We start from the raw sequence: 22409 nt of genomic DNA on the forward strand, positions 1-22409 counted from the left end.
TAAATTATATGAAGTATAAAGCAGTTTGTGGATAGCTTCAAGTTGTGTATTACAATTTTTCTCTTCTCAGATGATGAAACATGCCTGGGATAATTACAGAACATACGGATGGGGACATAATGAGCTCAGGCCTATTGCAAGGAAAGGACATTCCACTAACATATTCGGTAAGGTCATTTTTCTGAATTACCTCCCCCCTCCCTTTCTCTATCTTTTAAAACAAAATCTTGCTTTAAAAGTATTATACAAGGTCTCTGTTTTTGTGCAGTTATAATAAGAACTTTCCGTTTTGGTGTGTCAAGATTTAGTTCTAGTTGCATTGAAATACATAGCTTTGTGTTGCATACTCTATTTACACATAGGTACTTCATACATTTATCTAAGTATTTTGAAGGTTTTTTTTCCCCCCTGCATTTTCTTTTGTTTAATGTCATGAAAGGAGATATCTATTTACAATTTTTTCCCCTTCAAGATAGTAAAGTATTACTAGTGATGCTCATAAAGGAAAAGGGGACAGTTTAGAGATTCCAGTGTGCTATTAGGAAGTTTAATATGTAGCACACCAAAAGTGATGCTGCATTATGGTCCCCCCTCCCCTCCCTTTCCCTTTCCCCCTCCCCCTCCCCCTCCCACTCCCTCTCCCTCTCCCCCTTTCTCCCTCTCCTACTCCCTCTGTGTTGGTTAAAAAAAAAAAAAAAAAAAGCTTAAAAAAAATAAGTTGTGCCGGACGACGGTGGTGGTGTACGCCCGTAATCCCAGCACTCTGGGAGGCAGAGGCAGAGTCAGAGGCAGGTGGATTTCTGAATTCAAGGCCAGCCTGGTCTACAGAGTGAGTTCCAGGACAGCCAGGGCTATACAGAGAAACCCTGTCTCGGAAAAAAACCAAATCCAAAAAAACCAAAAAAAAAAAAAAAAAAAAAAAAAGTTGTCCTGCTAGGTGGTGGTGGTGGTGGTGGTGGTGGTGGTGGTGGTGGTGGTGGTGGTGCACGCCTTTAATCCCAGCACTCAGAAGGCAGAGGCAGACAGCTTTCCAACTTTAAGGCCAGCCTGGTCTACCGAGTGAGTTCTAGGACAGCCAGGGCTATAAGGAGAAAGCATGTCTCGAAAAACAAAACCAACCAAAAGAATTTAGGAGTTGTGTTGGGAGAAGAAAAACATTTTGTAGCTAGTCAGTGGCTACCATATTTTTTATAATATATTTCATTTAATGGTATCTTTTAATGAAATAGAGTATTATTTTCTCTGCAAAATGTTACAGATAAAAAGTTCTTGTTGCTTTTGTAGATGTCACAAATGATGGTCAACTTAAAGACATAGGCTTATATTTATATTATATTATGTTATATATTATACTTAAATTATCTTCCAAAGACTGTCCTTGAGCAGTGATAAGATAATGAGCCTTAGTTTTAAAGAATTTGAGGATAAACATGTATAGAAAATAAGAGGTAGAATTTTCTTCATTAAAATTAAATTAAAAAGTGTGTGTGTGTGTGTGTGTGTGTATGTGTATGTGTGTGTGTGTGTGTGTGTGTGTGTGTGTGTGTGTGTGTGTGTGTGTGTGTAGAAACACCTCCCTCACTCCTTCCCAGGGTGGAAGTTAGTTCTGGTCTTCTGTTAATGGAGTTTCAGAACTCAAACTCGGGTTTCCAGGCTTGATCAGGAAGTGTCTTTACCTGCTGAACCTTGTCTCCAAACCCTAATTTTTCACTTTACCCAGCTGTTTCATTTGTTACCCCCAAATTTCATTATGACTTTGTAGAATTAAAATTGTAGGACAATCAAATCAACAGACAAACCAACAGACAAAAACCAAGACAGTTTTCTTAAATTCATCCTTTGTCACTGTAGGTTGAGTGGACAGGTATTGAACTTTAACTCACAGTATTACAGATTGCAGGGAGTTAACCTAAAGCATGTCTTTCCCTTAGATTTTATTGTAAATGGTTCTTTCATGTCGTAACTGAAATCAGTGCACCCTGCCTTCACTAGTTAGTCTTTGCCACCAGAGCAGTTCGCAGATGATGGAAAACCCATCTCAAAATGGCTTGAACTAAGGGCAGTTCAGTCACCTTGGTGGAGTCCTGGTGCAGAGCTGATTCAGCTCCGGCCTCTCCCTCCCCTTCTCCTTATGTGCTGGTTTCCTAGCCGGATGGGCTTCAGACTGGGGTTCATGTCTTTATACACGTGCTGTATTTGCCAGGGACGTGTTGGGGCTTCTTAGAAATAAGATTCTTGTTTTCTCTGATGGGCTGTAGTCGTGTGTCTTACCTTCTCTGGGCTTGCTGCTGCAGAGGACCAAGAGTATCAGGGACTGCTGCTGCTGCTCATAGCTTAGCACTGGTCCTAGCTACCCAGACGTGGTTAATAGAATGAATCCTTTGATTTTCTGACACAGTTTTACGTGCTTGTGTTACTCTATAACTTAATATCTTCCTACTTCAGCTTCCCAAGTGCTAAAACTGCAGCTTTGTACCACCATGATTGACTAACATGATGCTGTCTTTTGCTTTGTTTTTACTTTGGAGACAAGCTTTTTCTGTGTGTGTATTTTGCTGTCCAGAACTCTATAGACCAGATTGGCCTCAAACTCACAGACATCTGCCTGCCTTTGTCTCTGGAGTGTGGGATCAAAGACGTGCACCACCACCTCCTGGCTGCATGAATGCTTTTTATTTCGATATTCTGAAGAATTTTTTGTGGAGTTATGTTAAAGGTCCTTTTGCATTTAAAAAGAGGAATTTTGATCTAGCAAAGTTTGACCTTGCAATGCTTTTTAAAAGCTGCTTTTGACTTTGTACATGTATGTATATATGTACATACAGAAGTATTTTTCACTTCTGATTTAACTAGGGCTTGATTAGCTAATATTTCATTATTTTTGTTTTCATGTTTATGAGTTATATACTATAGATTGATTCCTTCCTTCCTTCCTTCCTTCCTTCCTTCCCTCCCTCCCTCCCTCCCTCCCTCCCTTCCTCCCTCCCTCCCTTCCCTCTCTCGCTCCCTCCCTTACATCCTTCTATTCTTTTTGTTTGTTTGTTTTTGTTTGTTTGTTTGTTCTTTTTTTTTTTTTCTCTAGACAGGGTTTTTCCTGGAACTCACTCTGTAGACCAGGCTGGCCTCAAACTCAGAAATACACCTGTCTCTGCCTCCCAAGTGCTGGGATTAAAGGCATGCGCCACTACTGCCTGGCATCATCCATTCATTTTTGAGAAAGGGTCTTACTATATACCTGGACATCAGCTCCTGAGTGCTAGGATTTAAAAGGTATACACCACAAGGGCTGGACAGATGGCTCAGCAGTTAAGAGCACTGGTTGCTCTTCCAGAGGTCTTCAGTTTAATTCCCAGCAACCACATGGTGGCTTACAACCATCTGTAATGGGATCTCATGCCCTGTCCTGGTGTGTTGAAGATAGTTACAGTGTACTCATATACATAAAATAAATACATACTTCTTTAAAAAAGAAAACAGGTTGTACCCATGATACCCAGGTGTATATTTTTCTTGAACTATGTATTTGCTTTGGTTTGTTAGCAGGCTGTTGCTATTTTCAAAAATAGTTGTGAAGCACTTTGTATAGGGTAGAACTGTCAGCCTTAACATTGAAATAGAATTTATTTCATGAAACTTGTAGAATGTGTGGTAATTTTATAGTGAGTGGCTCTTTGAATATTTGCTCATACATATATTGCTGTCCTACTAATCTAAGATTTTGAAATTTATTGTGAAAATAAAGTAAGACTCTTAGAATTTTATCATGTTGCTTTTTTATTTCCTATTTTGATTTTTTGTTTGTTTCTTTCCTTCTGAAGAACTAGGTTAGGTGTAGATCTATTATACGATTCCTTTTATAGAACCATCCTTCAAATTAGTTCTTTTGACACTCTTCTGATTAGTTCTAGAACACTTTTGTTTCTAATACTTTCCTGCCATTACCTTTGGTAGTCCACCAGTTGTTCATGCCTGCTGCTCCCTTCCCTTCTCAGTAGTGTTGAGCTCATTTACTTTCGTTTGTTTTCATTAAATAGTAAAAAATTTAAAGTTATTTTTTTCAGAACCTTTTGACAATCCCATAAATTAAAAAGCTGTTATATAATACCTGCTCCCCATTCCTTTGAGACAGGATTTCCCTGGGTAACCCTGGCTGTTGTAGAACTTGCTCTATAGATCAGCCTGGCCTAAAACTTAGAGACTCCCCCTGCCTCTGCCTCCTGAGTGCTGGGTGGGATTAAAATGTATGCCATCACGCCTGGCTGTGTCACATCTGCACTGTCATTTTTCTGTTTCTTTACCCTAGGTGATTCCAGTTATTTTCCATTTTCTCTAGGTGAAATCTCATATTATCTAGCAAACAATGGTAGCGATGACCAGTAGTTTTCACTCATGTATTCCTTAGCTCTTCATTTATGCCACAGACCTTCCCTGTGTGAGTAACTCGGATGGTACGGGCGGGCTGAGCATGTATGCAGCGTGCAGTGTAGACATGGAGATGACCAGTAACTGGGAGCGGAGCATAGCTGCTGCAGCACAGGATAAGCAGGAGTGCTGGCAGGCCTTAAAGGGCTTCAGTAAAGTGTGAAGAGCATACTAACATTTATCTTCTACTAGAAGGATCAAACAAGTATAGGAGAGACAGGAATACATGAGTGATTAAATGCCCCAATAAAGCTTTTATCTTAGTAAAAAAAAAACTGAGGATCAAGAAAAGTAAATGAAAATTTTGGGTGTAATAATTCAAAATGGACATTCTGGATGATACTGACATAAACTGAGTTTGGAGAAAACCAAATGTTATCAGGATGTTGTATACTTGTTTTATTAATAGAAAGATAGATTATTGATGAGGTGAAAGAATCATTAAGAACATTTGAACAAAAAGGTATGTAACTTTTTTTTAAAATTTTATTCGATATATTTTTTATTTACATTTCAAATGATTTCCCCTTTTCTGGTTCCCCACTCCCCGAAAGTCACATAAGCCCCCTTCCCTCCCTCTGTTCTCCCACCCATCCCTTCCCACTTCCCTGTTCTGATTTTTTCTTATACTGCTACACTGAGTCTTTCCAGAACTAGGGGCCACTCCTCCGTTCTTCTTGTACCTCATTTGAAGTGTGGATTATGTTTTGCATATTCCAGTTTTCCAAGCTAATATCCACTTATTAGTGAGTGCATACCATGATTGATCTTTTTGAGACTGGGTTACCTCACTTAGTATGATGTTCTCCAGCTCCATCCATTTGCCTAAGGATTTCATGAATTCATTGTTTCTAATGGCTGAATAGTACTCTATTGTGTAGATATACCACATTTTTAGCATCCATTCTTCTGTTGAGGGATACCTGTGTTCTTTCCAGCTTCTGGCTATTATAAATAGGGCTGCTATGAACATAGTGGAACATATATCCTTATTATATGCTGGGGAACCCTCTGGGTATATGCCCAGGAGTGGTATAGCAGGATCTTTCGGAAGTGACATGCCCAGTTTTCTGAGGAACTGCCAGACTGATTTCCAGAGTGGTTGTACTAATTTGCAACCCCACCAGCAGTGGAGGAGTGTTCCTCTTTCTCCACATCCTTGCCAACATCTGCTGTCTCCTGAGTTTTTAATCTTAGCCATTCTGACTGGTGTATGGTGAAATCTCAGGGTTGTTTTGATTTGCATTTCCCTGATGACTAGTGAAGTTGAGCATTTTTTAAGATGCTTTTCAGCCATCCGAAGTTCTTCAGGTGAGAATTCTTTGTTTAACTCTGTACCCATTTTTTAATAGGGTTGTTTGGTTTTCTGGGGTCTAACTTCTTGAGTTCTTTGTGTATATTGGATATTAGCCCTCTATCTGATGTAGGGTTGGTGAAGATCTTTTCCCAATTTGTTGGTTGCCAATTTGTCCTTTTGATGGTGTCCTTTGCCTTACAGAAACTTTGTAATTTTATGAGGTCCCATTTGTCAATTCTTGATCTTAGAGCATAAGCTATTGATGTTCTGTTCAGGAACTTTCCTCCTGTACTGATGTCCTCAAGGGTCTTCCCCAGTTTCTTTTCTATTAGCTTCAGAGTGTCTGGCTTTATATGGAGGTCCTTGATCCATTTGGAGTTGAGCTTAGTACAAGGAGACAAGGATGGATCAATTCGCATTCTTCTGCATGCTGACCTCCAGTTGAACCAGCACCATTTGTTGAAAAGGCTATCTTTTTTCCATTGGATGTTTTCAGCCCCTTTGTCCAGGATCAAGTGGCCATAGGTGTGTGGGTTCATTTCTGGATCTTCAATCCTGTTCCATTGATCCTCCTGCCTGTCACTCTACCAATACCATGTAGTTTTTAACACTATTGCTCGATAATATTGCTTGAGGTCAGGGATACTGATTCCCCCAGAATTTCTTTTGTTGTTGAGAATAGTTTTAGCTAACCTGGGTTTTTTGTTATTCCAGATGAATTTGATAATTGCTCTTTCTAACTCTATGAAGAATTGAGTTGGGATTTTGATGGGTATTGCGTTGAATCTGTATATTGCTTTTGGCAAAATGGCCATTTTAACTATATTAATCCTGCCGATCCATGAGCATGGGAGGTTTTTCCATTTTTTGAGGTCTTCCTCTATTTCCTTCTTCAGAGTCTTGAAGTTCTTCTCATATAGATCTTTCACATGTTTGGTAAGAGTCACCCCAAGGTACTTTATACTGTTTGTGGCTATTGTAAAGGGAGTCATTTCCCTAATTTCTTTCTCAGCCTGCTTATCCTTTGAGTATAGGAAGGCTACTGATTTGCTTGAGTTGATTTTATAACCTGCCACTTTGCTGAAGTTGTTTATCAGCTGTAGGAGTTCTCTAGTGGAGTTTTTTGGGTCACTTAGGTAGACGATCATATCATCTGCAAATAATGATAGTTTGACTTCTTCCTTTCCAATTTGTATCCCTTTGACCTCCTTATGTTGTCTAATTGCCAGAGCTAGTACCTTAAGTACAATATTGAAAAGATAAGGAGAAAGTGGGCAGCCCTGTCTAGTCCCTGATTTTAGTGGGATTGCTTCAAGTTTCTCTCCATTTAGTTTGATGCTGGCTACCGGTTTGCTGTTTATTGCTTTTACTATGTTTAGGTATGGGCCTTGAATTCCTGTTCTTTCCAAGACTTTAAGCATGAAAGGATGCTGAATTTTGTCAAATGCTTTTTCAGCATCCAATACTTAAGGACAAAGATCAAAAGATATTTGTGTATATAGCTTTAAGCCATTGAGGGGGAAATTAGTTTTCTCTCTCTCCCGAGAGAGAGAAAAAGGAAGAAAGAAAAGACAGACCAATAACTTGTCCTGTTTTCTTGTCCTGTGTGCAGTGCCTATCTGAGTTAATTCCTCGTTACCCATTTTCTGAAACTGTTTAAAGATTAGGATTGTCTGTTAGACGTGGTGGCATCTTATATTTTGATTTTTCTCTCTATATTTTACTTCATTATTTCTTTTTCTTCTGCCTGTTTTTTTTTTTCATTTTTTTATTTAAGAGTATTAACACTTAGGTATCGTGAAGCATGCTTCTAATCTTAGCACTTGAGAAGCAGAGGCAGGTGGATCTCTGAGTTTGAGGCTAGTCTGATCTACAAAATGTGTTCCAGGGCAGCCAGGGCTATAAAGAGAAATCCTGTCTTAACAGACCAATCCAGTCCCAATCCCAATCCCAATCCCAATCCCCATCCCAATCCCCATCCCCATCCCCATCCCCATTCCATGCCCATCCCCATCCCCATCCCCATTCCATCCCCATGCCCATCCCCATCCCCATCCCCATCCCATCCCCCATCCCCATCCCCATCCCATCCCCCATCCCCATCCCCATCCCATCCCATCCCATCCCCCATCCCCATCCCCATCCCCATCCCCATCCCCATCCCATCCCCATCCCCATCCCCATCCCCATCCCCATCCCCATCCCCATCCCCATCCCCATCCCCATGCCCATCCCAATCTCATCCCAATCTAATCCCAATCCAATCCAAAAGAAGAGTAATACATTTTATTATAATTATCTAGTCTTATGAATTTTAAAAGATTTACTTTATTTATATGAGTCTTATGAACTTCTTATATATATATCCCCTTCTATGGATTTGAACCAGAAGGGCATGCTCATGTTGTGACTTACCCTGTCATTTTGAATAGTCCCCTTTTCTTGAATCATTACCTTCTTCTTATATTTTTCATACTTTAGTTAAGTATATACTCATATTCTGACCAAGACAGAAAAACAAGGAGACTGTACTGTTAGTTTTCACTTATTTTTGTATTTACTTCCCAAGTCTTATCTTTTGTAAATTCTATCCAACTGTCCAACTGTTTCTTTTTTTTTTTTTTTTAAAGGTTTATTTATTATATGTAAGTACACTGTAGCTGTCTTCAGACACTCCAGAAGAGGGCATCAGATCTCTTTTCAGATGGTTGTGAGCCACCATGTGGTTGCTGGGATTTGAACTCAGGACCTTCGGAAGAGCAGTCAGTGCTCTTAACCACTGAGCCATCTCTCCAGCCCTATCCAACTGTTTCTATTACCTGGTCTATTAGAAAAGTGAGCAATGACATTTCTTAAAAGTAATCATTGATTTACTCTCAATATATACAAAATTAAAAATAGAACTTAGATGAAAGGGATTCTTTTCCGTTTTAAAAAATTGATTATTTTATTTTATTTACATTTCAAATGTTGTTCCCCTTCCCAGTCTCCCCTCTGCAGTCCCCCCATCCCATTCTTCCCTCTCCTTTGCCTCTTTGAGGGTGCTTTTCCAACTACCCACCCACTCCTGCCTTTCCCTTCTAGCATCCCCTTTCTCTGGGGCAATAAGCCTCCACAGGACCAAGTGCCTCCCCTCCCATTGATGCCAGATAAGGCAATCCCCTGCAACATATGCAGCTGGAGCCATGTGTACTCCCCCTCCCCCTTCACTCTTTGGTTGGTGGTTGAGTCCCTGGGAGCTCTGGGGGATCCAGTTAGTTGATATTGTTGTTCTTCCTATGGAGTTGCAGTCCCTGAAGGGGATGTTTTTAACAACGGCTGTTTCTTCCTCCTAAATATAGGAAGCTCACAGATGGGTGCCACCATAGTGGATGCTTTGGATACCCTTTATATCATGGGGCTTCATGATGAATTCATGGATGGGCAAAGATGGATTGAAGAAAACCTTGATTTCAGTGTGGTGTGTATACTTTGGCAATTTATATAATCCCTTAAGTTAACTATAAAAGGACAGTTCAATGCTCTAATCTGGATATTTGTATCCTTCTAAATTCAAACTAATTACTCACGTGTTGGAATTAGAAAGGATCTTTGGGAAGTGATTAGTCACAGAGCTATTATGGATATAATTAGTTCCTTATAACATAGTTCTCAGAGAACTCCTTTGCCTTATATATGAAAGGTCACTTAAGTGAATCAGTAGAGTGGCGCTTACCAGTCATGGAATCTGCTGATGCTGTTGATCCTGGACTTTCCAGATTCTAGGAAGCTGAGTTAGTTATCAGCTGCATATGGTAAATACTGCCTTGTTAAAGCAGATCTCATGGGTGAAGATAACAGTTGTGGTACTGTGAACATGGTCTCAGCAGTTTGTTGAACCCACACTAAGTCCTCATTCTTCTTTTGGGATTATTGTTTGCTTTGTTACTTTTATCATTTTTTTCTCACTGTCTTCATATTTCTTGCAATTATTTAAGGTAGTATCTTAGCCAGTTAAGGACATAATAGCTAGAGGAGAAGCAATGAACTAAAGTCTAGCAAATTAAAAAACTGCTTTACATTATAATGGTTAGTTTATAACATTTATATAGTAGTGATAGAATAATAGAGTACAGCTATTGTTGTTTTTATTATTATTATTCCTAACTATTGAAGAATTTCTTATTAATGTGACGTTTCTGAGAAATAGCCCAGAGAAGCTGTCTATATGTGACTGTAAGGCAGGCAGTCTGACTTCTGTTGTGTAGGAGGGAATGTGCCTCACTTCTACAAATCTCCAGGAGTCCTTTGACCTCATTCATAGTCTTACAGCCAGTGTGACCACTGGGGTAGCTGGATGTCCACAGTAGTGCTGCCTGGGGAGACGAAGAGGCCAGTGCTTGATGTCAGTAAAGTCTTCCTTGCTTGTTGATGGCTTCCCATCTTATATATCTGTAAGTCAAGCTCTCTCACTTGAACCCACACATCACCTGTGTGGCTAGTCTAGCTAGCAAGTTTTCTCTGGGGACCCCCTTTCCTATCTCTGCCTATTTGCTGGGAATATGTGGAGAAATGCCCTACCTGTTTGGCATTTATGGAAGTGCTAGAGATTGGAACTCCAGTCCACATGCTTTCACGGAAGATGCTTTACCTATTGAGCCACTCACTCCCTGGCCTTAGAAATGACCTAATGTCTAAGCCTAAATATAAGTATTTAGACCTTCTATTTATAATGTTTTATCTATTCCCCGGGTATCAGATTCTCTTGGCCTGGACTTATAGACAGTTGTAAATTGACATAAGGATGCTGGGAATTGAACCCAGGTCCTTTGGAAGAGCAGTCAGTGTTCTTAGCCACTAACTAACTCTCCAGTCTCTGTTTAGTTCTTTTTAAAAGGTTTTATCTATTGGTATTTATTATAAAAACTTTTTACTATATTTATTTATATATGCATGCATACTGCAGTGTGATAAAATAGAGTGGAGATTGTCAGTTGTGAGACTCCTCTCCTCTACCTTGAAATTATACAACATAGTTTGTGTATTACATATGTAAATATTTGTGATAAATTTGCTTCAGTTTGTTTGCCTTTTGGTTTTGTTTATGATCTTGTAGATAATTTGCATTTTAGGGAAATTTCAAATTCATAATTGATTTATTACAAAAATTTTGATTTTATTCTTACACATTATCTGCTTTCTTAAGTTGTCTGTTGTCATATTTTCTTCTACTTCTGTCTTTACTATACTTTTAAAATTTCTATATATCCATTCATTTTGATGTATGTGTTCTGTGAATATCAACATTGGTTTCTGACATAGGAGTGGTTTTTCAACAGTATTAGTTTTATTAACCATAATTCAACTGGTTTTTGGCATCTCCTTTAATAATTATTAGGTTATTAGGTACTAGCAAAGTACTAATAATTCAAATAAACGTAATAGAATCATTAGAGAAGTTTTTTTGTTTGTTTGTTTGTTTGATTTGAGATTCATTATTAAGGAAGTGGAGGCCTTCACAAGGAACCAACAGTAGTCAGCGGTAGTGGATACTGGACTAATTTCATAGGATTGGGTAAGGTATATCAAATGGCCCATTGATTTTTGGCAGTTAGGAAACTGTGGTGATAGCAATAGAGGAACTTCTGTGAACTAACAAATGGAAGTCAGGATTTGTGGCGTGAGAAATTAAAGTGTAGAATATTAAAGCAAAACATATTCTGTCTGTGAGAAACAAGTGAACTATTAAAAAAAATAAGACTTTGAAAACTGTAAAATATTATATGTATGTGTGTATTTTTACTTTGTCTCCACAGAATTCAGAAGTGTCTGTGTTTGAAGTTAACATCCGCTTTATTGGAGGGCTCCTCGCTGCGTATTACCTGTCAGGAGAGGAAGTGAGTAGAGCCAAGTCATGCTTGCTTGCTAGTTTGACTGGAAGAGTTATGAATGGTGTAAAAGGCGACGTTTTTGTAATTTGACTACAGCTACACTGGAGATTTTTCATTTAATATAAATTTTAGACTTTACTTATTGGTTTTTACAAAATTAAAGTTTTAGTTGGGTTTTATAAGCTTAGAGAATTGACAGTTTTGGCTCTTTTGATTTATGAACATTTTGTTTTCATTTTAGAATTTTATTTATACTTACGTGTAGGAATATTATATCTGTATGTATTTCTGTACACCATGTACTGCCTGGTGCCTGGAGGCCAGAAGAGGGCATTGGATCCCCTGGATCTGGGCAAAAGACAGACAGTTGTGAGTGTCCATGTGGGTGCTGGGAATTGAACCCAAGTCCTCTGTGAGAGGAGCCAGTGCTCTTAACCACTGAGCCATCTTTCCAGCTCCTATTTAGTTTTTTTTGTTTGTTTGTTTTTAGTTTTTTTGGATTTGTTTTTTTCTAGACAGGGTTTCTCTGTATAGCCCTGGCTGTCCTGGAACTCACTCTGTAGACCAGGCTGGCCTCGAACTCAGAAATCCTCCTGCCTCTGCCTTCCAGAGTGCTGGGATTACAGGTGTGCACCACTACCGCCTGGCCTAGTTTTTTTTTTTTTTTTTTTTTTTTTTTTTAAAAAAGGGTTTTATCTATTGGTATTTCTTATAAAACATTTTTATTATTACACATTAAATTTATTAAATTTAACTTTATATGTATGGAGGTCATATGACATGTGGGAGTCTGTTGCAGATTTTTCTAACTTCACTAATTCTGGTAGCTCTAAATAGAATAGGTTCTTAGGGATGTTCTTTGTGAAGAACGGTATTATTGGTAAAAAGAGTTGGCTTATTTTTCTTTGTAGAGAAGAGTATTTTTCTCACCTTAATGCATTTCTAAGATGTCTTTTATAAAGTTTAGTAGGAATTGTCAGAGTAGGCATCCTTGCCTGTCTCTTGATCTTGGGGGGAAAACAATTAGTTTTATACTATTATCATAATGTTAGCTTTATTATTATTATTATTATTATTATTATTGATATCTTTTATCATCTTGTTGTCTCACAATCCTAAGTTTACTGGACTTTCCCCATTAGGAGTGGATGTTTTGATATCAAATTATTTTGTCATGTAGTAAGATAACATTTATTTTTTTGATTGATTGATTGATTGATTGGGTGTGCAAATGTATGTGTGTTTAGATGTTAGAGGACAGCTTGGAGGAGATTTATTCTTTCCTTCTATCCTGTGGGTCCTGGGGATTGGAGTCAAATAATCACCCTAGTGGCAAACATTTTTATTCTCTGTATACATGTGGAGGCCTGAAGTTAGTGTCGAGTATTGCTTGCTTTCACTTGAGATCAGAAGTTATAGATTTGACTAGTTTAGTGAGCCAGCTTGCCCAGGGAAATCCTGTATTCGCATTGGTATTATAGATAGGCTGCCATGTCTACCCTGTTCTTTTAGTAGGTTCTAAATTCCAGCCATCACACTTGTACAAGTATTTTACCCCCGAGCTATCTCTCAGCCCTCATCTTTTAATACTTTGTGTCTGCCAGTTTGTGCATTTTGCATAAGTAATTCTGGCTTCTTAAAATGAGTTGGTACTCTCTTTTTTTTCAGGTAAGCTTTGTGTAAACTTGATTCTTCTTAAAAGGTAGAATTTTCATATGAGGTAATCTAAGCTTTGAGTTCCCCTACTGTCATATTTTATAACAATATATTCAAATTATTTGGTAGCTATAATATGGTTGAAAAATAAAATGTGTTTTGTCGTTACATAGAGCAGTGTATGACTCTATGTCCTTACACAGTGATGCCTCATCAGTCATGCCTAGATATTGGTCTCATTTCATCACGGGGAAACTGGCAGTTAGTGAGTAGAACAGCTTAGGGAGGTAGCTTTAAACACTGCTGTGAGGAGGGAATTTTGGATCAAGAAGGTAGGTGAGGCCTCATCTTCCTGGGGAAAAATCTAGTTCTCAAAAGCTTCCTGAAGAAGGCCAACTCTTGACCTGGGAAGGAGAAAAGCTCAGACTTCCTAGTTGGATGTAGGCTGTATCAGAGGATGAGTAGTGAAAATCCAGAAGACTGAAAAATTCTTGGAATTTTAGGGAAATTAAGAGTGTGAGCTATAAACTCCATCCTTCTCTAATTCCAAGTAAAATCCTCTTTGCAAGATTAAAATAGCAGTCTAGATCCAGAGCCCAGCTTTGCTCCAGGGTACAGAGAGAAAATAAGGAATAACTGTCCCTCTGGCAGACAATGGGGAAGCTAGAACAGCAGACCCAGGGACTCCCATAGTGACCATGCTCAGACTAGTAATGGTATAAAATGACACTGTAACTAAAATAGAGTTTTGTAAGCTTTACTTAATAAAATTTAAATCACTGTTTCTTCTACTCTGTTCTTCTCCTTTGGAACTGTTCCCAGTCTCTTTCAAGGTGAAAGGCAGGACAGGAAGAAAGATTCAGGCAGTAAGTGAGGCTACAGTGGAGACTGATCTAGCTACTCACCGGTAGGCATTTATTTTTCACAACCTACTTTAACAAGGTTTCCACCTCTCCTTTAGCCCATCACCCAGCAGAGGCAGTGGGAACAAAAGGTTATTAGGATACCGGGAAGTGGACCTGTTGAGAAATAGTTCTTTGGGGCGATTCCAATCTGCGTTGTTCTTAGTCCAGTCTGCTAGCAAACACCAAACATGATTCAGCAGCTGCAGTTCAGTCCACTCAGAAGACACCATACATGAATCAATCAGCAAGGGCAGTCTAATCTAGAACTCATCTGAATCTGCAGCTAGTGGCAAGAAGCTGTAGAACCTTCAGGAGAAATTCTTTGGTGAGTTTCTTTCTATGAAGTCACCACAGGAGAAGTTCAGCAATACAATGTAAGGAGAACCAATACATGCATGTCGTCAGAAAAGAATAGTGATGTGGAGCAAGGCAAACCAATGCTCCAGCTTCCTCTGTCAGTGTGGTCATATTTATTATATTCTTCCTAAACATAAGTGTTCTTTCACCGTTTCCTGTAGCAAAACATCTTTTCACATGTGTCTGCTTAATCAAAACATTCTTTCATGTGTCTGTTTTAGCAAAATACCCATTCACCTGTCTGCCCCAGCAACATCATTATAACCTGAGCCTCCAAAGAAACCAGAAATTTCCACTTTATCCACCCTTACTCTATAGAAATAGTTCCTTCCCCTCCCTCTGTTAGACACATGGGCCTTGGGGTGAAGGCCAGGCAGAGGAAAAAGGAAGAAAGAACATAGCATTTTCTATTCTTCCTGCTCAGTCCTTTGTCAGCAAAGAGTAAGGAAGATGAGAAGACCATAGAAGAGGACAGCATGGGCATATGAGAGTCTGTGAGGAAGAGGCTGAGTCTGGTCCTCCATGCCAGTCTTTCTCTGAAGATATGAGAGAGACAGACTAGAAGCATGGAGTGTGTGGATGTGGGGAGGCACCCACAGTTGCAAGTGACCAAGCCTGCTCAGTCAGTCAATAGGTTCTCCAGCACAGGAGTGAGGATTAAAAAGAAAGAGACAATTAGTCAATTCTGAGACTGAAGGCAGGTTTAATAATTTCCAATCCATTTTTATACCAATTTAATTATGCACAGGTATTAAGATTGATAATAGTATAATGAGGAACAAGCAAGACAGTAAACACAAAATTGTCCAGGCATTTAGCAAAGTTCTGTGACAGTTGTTTCCTAGGGCTTTTCAGAAAGATTAAAATACCTAAGCCTACTTCCTTGTCCAAGCCCAAAATCTTGCCTGAAGCCTGCTTCTTTCATTCCACCCTAAGATTAAAATTCCTGCCTTAACCTACTTCCCTATTATGCCCTATTGTCAGATTCCTGCTTGATGCCCTTGTCCTTGGTCTATGTCAAGTTCCTGCCAGGCAGCACGGTACCCCAATAAGACTCTCTACATCCAAGGATCTGTCTGAGTGTCAGTGGGGAACTGGATGGAAAATCATGGGCTTATGTTTGTTTTTTTGAGAGGCTTAATAGCTAGGAAAGGGAGGTCTTCACCGTAGCACTAACTACCTTCGTGATACTTAGCTTTCACATAGTAGCCAAGGTTCTGTAGCCTAGGGCCACCCTTCTTATACTGCTTCTGGGGATTTTCTACATGACCATTCTTTCACTTATACTTTTTTTTTTTTTTTTCACTTATACTTTTATATACAGCCAAAAGGAGTGTTTGCAGCAGAGCTTGCTTAGCTACATTTTTCTTTAGCATTTGACCCAATAAGATCAAGAGACAGTACAGATTAGCCAGAATCATCAACTTGTTTTCATGCAAGCTTCTAGACACAGGGAAATAGACACCTTTAGTGCCTTGTTGTTATAGACTTAAAGTGTGTCTCTGTCTGTGTGTCCCTGTTGCATTCCCTGGAGCTGGAGTCATAGGCCAGCATGAGTTGGGTTGGCTAACATGAGAACTGAGCCGGTGTCTCTGGAAGAACAGTAAGCTCCATCTCTGAAGGCCTCACTGCTGTTTTTATACAACCGTTAGGATTTTCTCTTTGTCGTATCTGGTTTGTAATTTCTTTTTAAAATATATTTTTAAGATAATTAAAAATCTGCCTACTTTTAAAATACAGGCTAGGTTTAGAGAGAGTTGACCTGATGCTGATCTCACCTAGGGGTTGACAGCACAATGGGACAGGGGACATTTGTCCGCAGCCAAGAGCTGCATCAGGCGAGAGGAGCAAGGTTTTAAAAACAAAAACAAACAAAATAGACGTTAAAAAATTCTTAGCTCAAATATATTTATGATGTACATAGTTCTCAGTAAATACACAAAGGACATGAGAAAGAGAAAATAGGTTTCAGGAAAGCAGTTGTCCCCTGCCTGAGACACATTAGGGAAAAAAAAAAAGAGAAAATGGATTTCAGAGCTCTCCTAGGGACAGTAGGAAATTGGGAGATGTCCTGCTTTCTCTCTGGTTCCTAACTGGAGATATCCTTAGTTCTAGTTACATCAAGTTCTCTTCCCTCTCTGTGTATTGACTGTTTTTGGTACACCAATCTGTCCACGTGCCAGTTTATGTCTGTTTTTGTTTTATTGTTTGAATGATTGTTGTACTATGTTTCATGTTTAAAAAATGGTTAAAACTTTATCTGCTGGCTATCCATCCCTTGATTTAGCTTAACTTGTTTAGAAGATAGTACCAATTTATACAACAGAAACTGATAAGTTACCCTACACTATAGCTGGGAGTCAAGCACAGCTGGAGAAAAGCTGTTTTTAAAGGGGCCAACAGCTTTTAGGCATCTTTGGCAAGTAAGCTGAGGGCTGTTTTTCCTAGAAAAATCTCTATAATTGTGTTTATTGGGTTCAACAAGTGACAAAGTACTTTTTCTCTTGAAATTACACCTAAAAAAGACAAAAAATTTTGTTTGGTCTAAATATATATGTATAGTCACTTCATTTTTGTTTCTGACTGGTTTTAAAGGTATAAATATATTCTACATGTCTTGGCTATAAAAGGTTGGCCTACAAGTTATTGGGTATGATTACATTGGTAACAAGATAGTAAATTTAAAACTGAAAACTCAGGGCTAGAGTCATTCTAGACAGCAACAGGTGGCATGAGTCAACCCAGGAAAACAGGTCTCTAAAGATAAATCTAAATTGAGATAATATTTTAAGTAATTCTTATCGTAGAAATCAGACTAAGATTTAAGGACAGTGTCTCTTTGAGGCATTAGAGGCTACACCATTGTACACAAAAATTGACAGCCAAAAACTTTTGTAATGTGGGGGTGATACACTTGGTGATGATTTTAGAGAGACTAGATTGTTTGTTAGAGGTTAAATTTTGCTTTCCAAAGTTGTGGGTGTGCTCTGGTGTTACAAGAAAAACTTGAAGATTGTGGTTAAACTGCCAGTGCTCCATTGGCTACAATTTAGTTTGATCACAGGCTCAGGATTTTTAACTCACTCATTTGTAATTAAGAAAAATCAAACAAGTAGAGATGATTACAAGAGTAATACTGGCTTGCTGCCTCTTTTAAAGGAGATCTCAGAGTTTTCTAACAGGGTCCTGATTAACTGCTAAAAACAGCTGGTGAAATTTTTAGATACAAAAATTAGACCCTCATACAATCAGTGTCTGACTATGACTGCTGCCTTACAAGGGACTGCAGTACAAACAATGCTTTCACAGCGCTGAGGTGATAAAAAAATGTTTTAAGTATAGGGACATAAATCATTTTAAAAAATGGAGAGAGAGAGAGACAGACAGAGACACACACACACACACACACACACACAGAGAGAGAGAGAGAGAGAGAGAGAGAGAGAGAGAGAGAGAGAGAGAGAGAGAGAGAGAACAGAGAGAAACAGAGAGAAACAGAGAGAAACAGAGAGAAACAGAGAGAAACAGAGACAGACAACAAAATCACTGCCCTAGAATGTGTCCGTCCTTGCTACAAGAGGAGAAATCTTTGGGCCATGCCTCAGGAAATAGGCTCAGATTAAGAAATATTTACATTTGAGTTAATATAAAGCTCAGAGCAGCCTCAGCAGAGGCTTGTGTGACACTCCTTTCATCTTACAAACCCTGCATAAGGAAGTTTTTTGGGCCCTTGCCTCCAGGGACCGAAACATTATTATAAAAAGATTACAAATCTATCCAGGTGTCATCCAAAACAGAGTTCAAACTTAAGATTTATAAAGGGTTAATGAGGCTATAACTTATAGAGACATTACAACCTGGCTTGCCTACTCTAGCTGCCATTCCAAAAAATACATATAGATTACTATAGATTTAGAAAATTCCTTTTATACTGTTTCTTTACATCCTGGTGAATGTGAGAGGTTTACATTTAGAAAGCTTGCTTGTAATTTTAAAGAGTCCATAAAGCAAGATCATTAAAAATTTTGCCTCAAGAAATGGCTAATAGCCTTACATCATGTAAAAAAATTTTTGTCTCTGCTTCAATATAAAAAGTTCAGACTTTAAATCTTTCAGTGTATATTATTCATTATATAGAGGGTATTTGATTAGCTGATCCCTCTAAAAGAGTTTTACTATAAGCCTTTGCTCTTATACAATGAGCTTTAAAATTTTAAAATAGTTGTTGGTCCAAAAAGAAATTCAAAGACACTATCTTTTTCAATATTTGGTACCTCCATTATATTCTAAAAAATTTGTGGCACAAAGGATTTAAAAAAAAGATAATTTACTTCAAAGTATTTTCAAAAGCTTCTAAGAGATGTTAATTGGCTAAGACCTCACCTTCAGCTTACCACAAGAGGACTTAAGCCTTTGTTTGATGTTCTCAAGGTGGATACAAATTAACTGGTGAGGGACAAATAACTTTAAGAAAACATTAGCCAACAACAGATATATTAGATCAATTGTTGGCTGTTTGTTATTGCTACTCATGTGCCACAACGGTTCTTTGACAAAAGGTACTATTAATATAGATTCATCTTTCTTCATCTCTAAATAAGGTTTTAATATCCTATTTTAAAGTTGTTACTGTGTTAATAAAAATTATAAGATAAAATCTTGAAAATATTTTTAAAAAATGTCTTAAAAACCTGTTAAACATTTATTCCTTATTTCAAACAACAATTAAATTGGTTATTACAGAATACTGATATTTGGCCTATTACATGACAAACTTTTAAGACAAAATTGATAATCATTATCCTAAAATCGGGTTGTTAAAATTTGCTTCTATACATGCTTTTATATTTTCTGTAAATTTATACATACATTCCAAAAGAATATATCTACTATATATATAACAGCTCATCTATGGGAGAAAAACAAATAATTTGATCACATGTTCATTCTCTTGAGTTTCCCTCCACTTCAACACAAATAATTAAATTACGTGCTATAGCCAGATTTTAAAATGTTAAAAAAAATCAAGCTTTTAATTTATATACTGATAGCCAATATATAACTCATGGTTAACAGTTGTTTAAAATTGTTCCTTTTTTAGATACTACTAATTCTCAAATTTTAAAATTATACAGATACAACTCAAATTAAGAAAAAGTACTGTTCCTTTAAAAGACGGTCTTTAGACATTTAAGAGCTCATACTAGATTGCCTAGACAGACCCCTTAGGACATTGCCACAACAAATTTATATCTCAGACGGATTATAGGCCTTATACAGAAACAATTGGCCATACAACTCATTCTTTACATCATCAAAATACTAGTAGTTTGAGACAACAATTTAATATTTCTAAAAAATATGCACATCAAATTATAAAGACTTGTTCTCATTGTCCTCAGTTTCTACCTATACCACACAATGGTTTTAATCCTCGAAGACTTGTACCTAATCAATTATTACAAATAGATGGTACTCATAGTTCTGATTTTAAAAAATTAAAATATACACATGTGACTTGACACCTTTTCAGGCTTTCTAGTTACAGCTGCTTTAATAAGAAAAACAACTAAAAATATAATTAGTCATTGCCTACATTATTTTTCTATGCTTGGTGTTCCAAATCAGATTAAAACAGATAATAAAACTGGCTATTACAGTCAAGCATTTGAGATGTTTTGTAAACAATTTAATATTACCCATATTGCTAAAATCTTTATAATTTTCAACAACAAGGTATTGTAAAACTTCAAAACAATATCTTCATAAAAACATAAAAGGGAGAATTATATCCTAGAATACCACATTATTTAAATCATGCTCTTTTTATTTTTAAAATTAAAAGCTTTAAAATTTAGATGCCAAAACCTCTCTGCTGGGTGTCTATGACATCCTACAACTAGGCATACTTATGCCTAGGTGAAATGGAAGGATCCACTTATGGACATATGACGTGATCATGATTAGGTATTAATATGGGGGTGAGGTTCTGTGTTTTTTCACAAAAAAAAAAAAGATGGAAAGAAAAGAAAAATAGAGCCCAGTGACTGCTTAAAAGATTGGTTCGTTAAGTGGACAAAGATCCTGAGCCTTGTAATGATTATGATAACAATGATAAAGACAGCTCAAAATCTCTATCAGTCAGCTGAGTTTAACTTATAGTATAGTCTCTATTCTTACCAAAAAATAAGTGTTTTCTATCAATTCTCAAAGCCACCCCCTTGTGTTTGATCTTTGCCAGTTAACAGCTAAATTAAATATCTGAGACATTGCTACAGACAGTCATAATCATATTGCTTTTAACTTTTAGACTGTATATTTTAAACAGATTGATTGTTTTCACACAAGATTGCTTTCGACAAGCTCAACTGTTCTCCATGACAGTTATTCATTGCTATGAAAAAATACATTAAGTACATATTCATATGTCCTTTGTGTCTTTGGTCACAAAGAGTGTGCTTTTAAAGGTCGGTGTTCAGAGACAGGTAACCATGTTCTTGAGCTCCTGTCGACCTAAGCCAGACACATACATCAAGATCTGAATACAGTCCACAACGGGTAAAAAAAAAAAAACCCAAAAAACCAATATAGACACGTACCTAAGACAGACATGGTCACCTAGCCACTCTATACTGTAGATGAGATTATTAAAAACAAATAAATCTGTGCCCCCGCCCCATCCAGCTCAACTTTAAAAAAATAAAAAAAAAGGGGAGAATTGTGGTCTTCCTTGAGCTAAACACTTAAGGCTAAATAGACCTTAAGTGTTTGCCACAGTTGGTCTTCCACCTACCTAGCTGGCCTAAGGTGGAGTCTTCTGCCTTGCCACAACTATAATTTCCTACTGGAGCAGACTTCCTGCTGAGCTTGCTTTGCAACATAATCCAGGTGAAACAAATGATGTATCTGTGGACTCTTCCTATATAAATTTAGTGCTAACCATTAAACTTTGAGCCATAATCAGAAACCTTTGTCTTGGCTTCACCCCCTCCCCCATCCCCTGTCCCTTTTCATTTTTAGCCTCCCTTTCAGTTACCCAGTTCATCCATGGCTGTTGGACAGCTATGTACAATATGACTCAAATAGTGTTTTACGTTCTGTGGGTTTGGACATTTATGTCCCACTGCAGTAATATGAACTGTGGTGCCCTTGCTATTCTAGTTAGCTTTCTGTTGCTGTGATATGCATGACTAAAAGCAAGTTGAGGAGGAAAGGACTTGTTTCAGTTTATAGTTTATCGGACACTTACAGAGAGGTCAGGGCAGAAGCTTAAGGGAGAACTGAAGCAGACAGCATGGAGGAACACTGCATACTGGCTTGCTCTCCATGGCTTGCTTCTCCTCCTTCTATCACCCAGGACCACACCGCCCTCAGAGGTGGTCAGTCACCTCTGCATCAGTCAGGAACCAGGAACGTGCCCTACAGATGGAAGAGACAATGAGAGGAAGAACGTAAGAATGTTTTAAGACTGAGTTTAGATATTTTTCCAAGTTAGAGGTTGTTATTTATCTGGAAATACTGTTTTATGTGTAAGTGTTTGGTGTACTTGATTAATTTTTATATCAATAATGAGAACCAAAATTAATTTGAGAAAGTTTAGGAGAGGGAAGCTTCAGCCTCAACTCTTCCATATTAGACCCTCTGCAGAAAAGTTGATATTTTGGTTGCTGATGTCATAGATAAAACCAAATAGTTAAGGAAATATGTGTTGCTACCATATATTTCTACTACTGTATGATTGTAAGCGTCAAACTTTGAAGAAAGTGGAGGGGGTACATGGGGGTTGGCATTCAGAGTTTTGATTCCTTACCTTGCATGCCTCCCCCACTGCACAGTGAGCATCCTCATGTATAGAAGTTGCCTTGAGAGTGGGCCGGTTTGGTTGTGGGCAGGCGCCTTTAG

At 38.0% G+C, this 22409-nt stretch overlaps 1 protein-coding gene across 2 annotated transcripts in view; it reads left to right on the top strand.

Annotated features, from left to right (window-relative positions):
• Window positions 1–22409, top strand: part of Man1a2 (mannosidase alpha class 1A member 2) — a 136721-nt gene that overhangs the window by 37447 nt on the left and 76865 nt on the right. For both annotated transcript variants that reach the window (XM_052179639.1, XM_052179640.1), the window contains 3 exons: window positions 71–167; window positions 9061–9179; window positions 11515–11595. In XM_052179639.1, coding sequence (XP_052035599.1) covers window positions 71–167; window positions 9061–9179; window positions 11515–11595 — 297 coding nt within the window. The remainder of the gene's footprint in view (window positions 1–70; window positions 168–9060; window positions 9180–11514; window positions 11596–22409) is intronic.

This window comes from Apodemus sylvaticus, chromosome 4, assembly GCF_947179515.1.
Source record: "Apodemus sylvaticus chromosome 4, mApoSyl1.1, whole genome shotgun sequence".
NCBI classification, from domain to species: domain Eukaryota; kingdom Metazoa; phylum Chordata; class Mammalia; order Rodentia; family Muridae; genus Apodemus; species Apodemus sylvaticus.